This window comes from Corylus avellana, chromosome ca3 (genome assembly GCF_901000735.1).
Source record: "Corylus avellana chromosome ca3, CavTom2PMs-1.0".
NCBI classification, from domain to species: Eukaryota; Viridiplantae; Streptophyta; class Magnoliopsida; order Fagales; family Betulaceae; genus Corylus; species Corylus avellana.
This window is the reverse complement of record NC_081543.1, coordinates 15,647,376-15,655,423: the sequence shown is the minus strand read 5'-3', so window position 1 is coordinate 15,655,423 and position 8,048 is coordinate 15,647,376. Positions and strand designations below refer to the sequence as shown.

General features: G+C 39.4%; 1 protein-coding gene across 1 annotated transcript; it reads left to right on the top strand.

Moving 5' to 3' along the window:
* The first annotated feature begins 1,912 nt into the window (after nt 1-1,912).
* LOC132174182 (ankyrin repeat-containing protein BDA1-like) lies at nt 1,913-3,272 on the top strand. The gene is made up of 3 exons (XM_059585874.1): nt 1,913-2,545; nt 2,772-3,074; nt 3,225-3,272. The coding sequence occupies exons 1-3, from the start codon at nt 1,913-1,915 to the stop codon at nt 3,270-3,272; spliced, it is 984 nt and encodes a 327-aa protein (XP_059441857.1).
* The last annotated feature ends 4,776 nt before the right edge of the window (nt 3,273-8,048 follow it).

Sequence of the window (8,048 nt, the reverse complement as noted above, 5' to 3'; positions counted from 1 at the left end):
ATAAAATAATAAAATTCTCACTACTAATAAAATAATAAAATAATGAATATTTATTATTTTATTAGTAGTAAAACACGTGGCAGAACAATGACCTTTGATGGAAAATGAACAGCCTGAATTTGAAATTTCAGAAACTGAAGTTTTTTAAGAATTTCAGTAGATCCTGATCCTTTAAAATAACTCTAAGAGGACTCTAATCCTCCTTATATCATTCATCGCCTAACTTTCATTTTTCTCAAGTTCTCTTCCTCAATATTCTACGTAACATGTTCCCCTCTTCTCATTATTTTATTTTTCTGTGGTTGCCGGCACTTCCTCAATCACTCACCCCCTAGTCAACGTATTTCACCACTTTCTTTCCTTTTCCTTATTTTTCTTCCTCCACTCCCACGCGGTCCCCCACGCGGCACTATACCAATTTCGTGGTTATACTTTTATGTCAATACTGCAATCTCAATAAAAATCTCTCTACTATATTATTTCAACTCAATCAACATACATCTTATTAATGTAAGATCCTCATCCATTATTGATATATGTGTAAGTTCCCAAGCAAGGAATTCCATAACATTCATGATAAGTGTTCTCTCTTTTAGGTCTTGCAAGGTCAAGAAACAGAGAAAGAGAAACAGTCCTCTTTTGCTCCAAATATTAGGGCTTAATAAGCATTTCCGGACATAATATGTATAAGACTTTTTCGGAGGCTTTGGAGACATACACATCAGGTACTCTATATCTTCTGTCATGTAATGTAACTAAGAAAAGAGAGACATTTAATTTAGTATGAGAAGCATGATAACGAACATCTTGATCATGATCAAGGATATTTACATTATGAATTTAAACTTTTAAGACAAATGATGATTTAACATTTCTAATATTGAAAATTGAGTTTTGGGGTACATCTATCTTGTTGCTTGAAAGGATGATACTAAGGATTTAATTTCAGGAAAATGCTCCAAATGATTTCACTTGAGCACATGATAGTGATATTTATGTTATCTCTTTCATTCTTTTTTTTTTGTTTTTTTTTTTTTCTTGCTTTAATTTGTAACATTATCTTATTCTTGTCTATTTGTAAACTATTTTAAATAGATGGGATCGGTAATAGTACATCACTATATCATACAGGTAGTGAGATGGTTATTGGATGATAGAATTGATACAAACGCTACAAATTTAGCGGGTTTTACAACTTTGGACATCTTAGAAGGGCAAACGCAAATTGACAACAATGAGATCAGGGATATGTTAGCTTCCTCTCTTCCAAGGGTTAGATCTCATGAAGTTTACCTCATATCTCTTGTCTTGTTTTGTATCAAGTTAGAGATATTTGTGCTTCATCAAAGAATGAATATGATAAATGTGTTGTTAGAGATATTTACCATTTTTTTTTTTTAAAAAAAAAATACCATTTTTATGAAAAAAAAATACAATTTTTTTTTTTAAAAAAAAAAAATACTAAATTAAAAAATGATCACACAGGATGTTATTGCTTGAGAAATTTTTTATATTTTATATTTTATTTTTAAAAAAGAAAAAAGTTTGGCCAAAGTTGTGAAAAAAATTATGCATTTATCATTTCTCATATAAAAAATACTTTGTTAAAGGATCCGAAATCTCCTTCAGTTAGAAAGAAAAAAAGATTTCTTTCTTTTTCATCCATCTCATTCAGACTTTATAGATTATACAATAATAAATTAGCGAATTAGTTATTGCTGACAAAGACACTTAAAACCAAACAAAAGCCAATAAGATTCCAAGATGTCAAAAAAAAAAAATCAAAGTACAACTAACACAACTTGACAAAGCCCAGGTTCGCGGAATAGAAGCACAGTCCTTTACACTTCATAATCTTCTCATTTAAAGCCATTTTCTTAATTTTGTCCGACAGACTTTCACCTCTTCTAGAATGGATCAGAGTTTGAGGGATGTTGCTCAACAGGGAAACATTGATGCCCTGTACGCATTGATACGGATGGATGTAAAAGTTTTGGATAGGATCGACGAGTTACCGTTTGTTGAGAGTCCTTTACATGTAGCTGCATTTGCGGGGCACACTCGATTTGCCTCAGAGATCATGAGGTTAAAGCAGTCATTTTCTAAGAAGCCTAATGAAGATGGCTTTACCCCTGTGCACCTTGCTTTGCAAAATAACCAAACCGAAGTGGTGCGCCAGCTACTTGATGTTGATGAAGACCTTGTTCGTGTTCAAGGAAAGGAGGGTATGACTCCTTTGCATTATGTAGCTCAAACAGGAAACCTTGTTCTTTTGGCTGAATTTTTAAATGTTTGCCCCAAGTCTATCAAAAATGTTACAATTCGAGGAGATACTGCTTTTCATATTGCCCTGAAAAACAACCAGATAGATGCTTTTAACATCCTTATGAACTGGTATAAGAGGACCAGGTTTAATGATAAGTTGGCCTCACATAACAAACAAGACAAAGATGCCTTACTGTCGGGGGTAGGGGACCTGCTGAATTCGAAGGATGAGGAAGGCAACACTTTGTTGCACGTTGCAGTATCTCAAAATCAAACCCAGGCAAGTTCTCTCCACTCATAGTTTCTATATATTAAGAAATATTGAGTCGGCATTTTAGTGCTCTATTTTGTTGCTCGAATGAATGATATTAAGGATTCAATTTTAGAAACATGCTAAAAATTGACTTCAAATGATTTTTTTTTCTTTAATTTGTAACATTACCTTATTGTACGTTTTCCATTTTAAAGTGACAGGATTACTAATTGTGCATGACTGCGTCATACAGGTCGTGCAGCGATTATTGAATAGTGATGGAGTTACAATAAACTCTAAGAATTTAGAGGGCTGTACCATCTGGCAAGGGCAAAGGCCAATCAGCCGTGAGATGGGGCATATGCTACATGAAGGTAGAGAAGTTTTACGTATTTCTCCTAGTCGTAGAGCTATTACTCATGAAGTTTACCTCAGATATAACTTTGATCGTGATTTCCAGTCGTTTATGCTTCGTCTACAAATGCGTATACCAAATGAGTTGCGTAGTATCCTGTTGGTAGTTGCGGTGCTTTATTTAACAATCAACTTCCAATTGGTACTCACCCCCCCCGGGAGGACTTTGGCAAGATAATTGCGATCCTCAACACAATCCGGTCAATAATTGCACAGTCCCACACCAGGTAGGGAAGGTAATCATGGATGACAACTATTTCCATCTACTTTATAATATTTTTAATTTTATCAGCTTTTGTGTAACAATGGGCCTATTAATCGTACTCCTCCCATGGAGTAGTCCTCTTAGTTTAGTTTTCCTACTACCCATGTTTCTCCTCTCTTTTTGCTATGCGATTGCACTTGATATCGTGACTCCATCTTGATTTAGTAAACTAGATCGTAGTTGGTGGTGAAGTTTGTTTGCCCTGCTTTCGTTGTTTCTAAGTGGCACTTTTTTCGAGAGCTACCAATAACTTGTAGAAGATTCCCTTCTGGCCCAAACTTTACGTTGAACCGGTGATGTTAGACTACACAGAAGTAAGGTGCAAGCGAAGCAGTTGGTTAGTCGGCTGATAAAAGAAGATTTCATGGAAAAGATCAAAATTATTTCCTATGCATGCTTTCACCTTTTATCGGGAAGGTTATTGTATTTCATTTCAGTTTTATCAATATCTCTTTGTAATCCAAGACTTTATGAAATAGATAATTTCTTTTACATTCGGTCACTCCTTCTAACAAAATACTTATAAAGTAATGATTATACTCCAAAAAAATTATCACAAAATCTCTCCGTGGTCGTGGATGGCCATATATGGACCCCATTCCGGCAGTCATAGGGACTGGGGAGCCATGGAACCCCTGGTGAGAAATTGAAGGAAAATGAAAAAGAAAATGCTTTGTAGTTGGTTCAAGCATAAGCATTTAAAAAAAAAAAAAAAAAAAAAAAAAGGAAGAAGAAAAGGCATAAGCATTTTCTCTACCGGGCCTTGATCTAAAAAGAGCCTAGCATGGCCCAAGCTACTAGGCCCTAAATGAAGGCCTGGCTCGGCCTGAACTGTCAGGCCCTCAATGGGGTTTTGACTTGCCCAAAACCCAAGCCGTGGCTTTGAATTATCTAACTTTTAAATAATTACAAAAATATAATTTGACTTACCCAAAACCCAGGCCGTAGGGGACCGGACGTTTGTAGTTGTCTAGTTTGTTTTCCTTCTGGAAATTGTAATGGTTGGTTTCTAGCATTTTTATATACAAAATTACCTATTCATCTAAAAAAAAACACGCTTATATATAGATAATTATAATTACGTATCTTAACTAAAAAGCAAAGAATATTTTCTATGAATAATCAATAGAGAAAAATTTTATAATAATGTTATTATAAATATGTATATATATATCAAAATTAATTCTAAGAAAGTCATAGAAAATTTAAAATAAATATAAAAAAATTATGGATAAGTATAAATAACTTTCCGTAATGATATGTAATTATTGATAACAATAAATAATTCAGTTATAATTATTAGTAGTTATAACCAAGGCTCCATTTACTTCGACGTAAAATGGTTTCCATAAAATGATTTCCGCATTTTACGTTGTTTACTTCGCCGTAAAATAGTGGTCAACAGAAAATATTTTCATTTTGACAGAAAATTCTTCTTTAATTTTCGAAAAATAGTTTACGGTCGAAAAATGGTTTCGAACTGTGAGCATCTCATTCTTAAATAGACGGACCTTGCCAAGACCCGCCTAAAATCTTGTCGGGACGTGCCCAGTACCCGCCCGAAACTTGACCGGGACTCGCCCAGTACTCGCTCGGGACTGCGCCAGGACCTGCCCGGGGCCTGATCGAACTTGAACGGGACCCCCCCGGACCTGCCCAAAACTTGCTCGACACTCGACCGGTACTCGCCCGGGACCCACTTGGGACCAGACAGGGACCCGCTCGGGACTTGACTGGGACCCGCCAAGACTTGACTAGGACATGCTTGGGACTTGACCAGGACCTACCCGGGACCCGCCTAGGATCCACTCGGGACATGCCCGGGACCTACTCGGGACTTGATTGGGACCCCGCAGGACTTGATCGAGACCTGCCCAGACTCCGCCCGGGACTTGTCCGAGACCCGCCCGGGACCTAGATGAGACCCGCCCAAGACATGACCAAAAGCTGCCCGGGACTTGACCAGGACCCACCCGGGACCTTACAAGGACCCGCCCAGGACTAGACCGAGACCCGCCTGAGACCTGACCGTGACCTGCTCGGGACTTGACCGGGAGCAAACCGGGACCTACTCTGGACCCGCCCGGGACTTGACTGAGACTTACTCGAGACTTAACCGAGACTTGCCTAGGACTCGCCCGGGACTCGCCCGAGACTCGCCCAGGACCCTGTTGGGACCTGCCCGGACTGGATCGGGACTGGTCCAGATCAAGTCCCGACAAGGTCCCGAGCTGGTCCTGGTCAGGTCCCGGGCGGGTCCAGGCAGCTTTCCGAGCAAGTCCCGGGCGAGTCCTAGTCAAGTCTTGGGTGGGTCATGGTGGGGTCCTAGGCAGGTCTTGGCAGGGTCCTGGGCAAGTCCCGGTCAAGCCCCGGGTAGGTCCCAACGAGGTCCCGGTGGAGTCTCGGGCAAGTCCTGGCGGGGTTCCGAACAAGTCTCGGCGGGGACCTTATTGGAAAAAAAATATTAACAAAAATTATTTTCCGTGCATGCGATAAACGTCGTAAAATGTTTTCGATAGAAAACATTTTCAAGGAAAATGGCTTCCTTGAAATATTTTCCGACGAAAACCATTTTACGTCGAAGTAAACGGAGCCTAAGCATATAATTACAAAACTAATGTATAATAATTAGTGATATACATTAATTTAATTACAAAACTAATAAAACTAATTGAATGCAATTAAAAAGGGAGGAAGGATGGTTTCCTTCCCCTTTTTCCTTATTTTTGTTTAGACTCCAGCAGTAGTGCCCAGCCTCCTCCACCTTGCCGTTCGTTTTTCTCCCCGATCTTTTGGCTTTGTCTGTTTTTGTAAGGGTTCTTAGATCAACTTTTTCTGAAGCAGATCTATGTTTTCACTGCCGGTCCAAGTCCTATACATGTCATTACACATTCTTCCTTGGCACCAACGAGTCCTGCAGACAATAGACGTTTTCCCTTTAGTCAGCATGCGACAGTTGTGTTTTTAAAGTGCTGGAGCATGGATCGCGTGATTCTCACGAGCTTTTGTGTGAGCCTGCCACTGCTGTTTGTGGTTTTTTATTTTTGTTTGTTTATGTTGTTCTAGCTTTTGAAGTCGAGACACAAATTTACGTGGTTCGGCAATATGCCTATGTCCACAAGAGAGAGTGCAGCTATATTTTACTATTCAATGATTTAGGGTTACAACATAACATATTTATAGAAAAACCCTAATTGTAAGTATTTTAGGAAATCCCAAAATACCCCCCGCAACTTATTTGTCCCTAGGCCCACATAAATTAATTACACCCAATAGGCCAGTAGTAGAATATGAGACACTTGTTCAAACAATCTCCATATTGGCGAGTATTCACCTCTTTGAAGATAATCAAGTATTATGCCTCTACCTATAACTAATAGGTTTGGGGATGCCATCTCCTCTCCTCTCATTTCTAGCACTTGGAGACATTTGTCAAGTCCAAGCAATGCTTGAACTTGTCTGTGGTAACAAACTTCGCCAACATGTCCGCTATTCTCAGAAGTGTGAATCTTCTCAAGTAAGAATTACCTGTAGCAACCAATTCTCTGATCTTGTGAAACCTCACATCAATGTGCTTGGTTATCACATGATACACCTAGTTCTTTGCCAAATAAATGGCATTCTGACTGTCACATTACAACGGAACTCCACCTTGCTAAATACCAAGCTCCCTGACTAACCCTGTGAGCCACAAAGCTTCCTTTGCAGCCTCAGCCGCCACCATGTACTCTGCCTCAATCGTGGACATCGCAATCGTCGAGTGGATCATAGACCTTCAACGTATGGGTCCTCCTACAAGAGTGAACACATAACCCGTGGTCAACCTCCTGTCATCCAAGTCCCCTGCATAATCTGCATCTACATATCCCACAATTGATAAATCACTCTTCTGTCTGACAAAAGTGATGTCGTAGTCTGTAGTACTTTTCAAGTATCTGAAAATTCATTTAACTGCATCCCAGTGCTGTCTCCCCAGATTTGCCATGTATTTGCTCACCACACTCACTGCATGAGCCAAATTTGGCCTGGTATATACCATAACATACATCAGACACCCCACTGCACTGTCATATGGGACCTTAGACATGTCTTCAGCTTCTTCAACTGTCTTTGGACACTATGAGGTAGACAAACAGAAATGATTCGCCAAAGGTGTACTCATCGGTTTCGCATTCTCCATGCTAAACCTCTCAAACACCTTCTTCATATAGCCGACTTGAGATAGCCACAATCGCTTGGCATCCCTGTCTCTGTGAATTTCCATCCCAAGAATCTTCTTGGCTGCGCCTAAATCCTTCATGTCAAATTCTCTACTCAGCAAAACCTTCAGTTTGTTGACATCCACTATACTCTTAGTTGCAATAAGCATATCATCCACATACAGTAACAGAAAAATAAATGAGCCATCATCAAGGCTCCTCACATATACACAACAGTCATACTCACATCTTCTGTAGCCAATTTTGATCATATAGGAGCCAAACCGCTTATACCACTGCCTTGGAGACTGCTTCAGCCCATAAAGTGACTTCTTCAATTACAGACCAAGTGCTCCTGTCCAGGTTGACTGAACCCTTCTGGCTGCTCCATGTAAATTTGCTCCTCCAAATCACCATGGAAAAAAGCTGTCTTCACATCTATCTGCTCCAATGTCATAATGAGCTACCAATGCCAATACCGCTTTGATGGAAGTATGTTTGACCACAGGGAAAAATATTTTCTCATAATCAACCAATTTCTATTGTGGGTAACCCTTTGCTACTAGGCGAGCCTCGAAACTTTTCTCCTTTTTTTTTGATACTGCTTCCTTTTTCTTGAACACCAATTTGGACCCTATTGCCCTATTCCTCT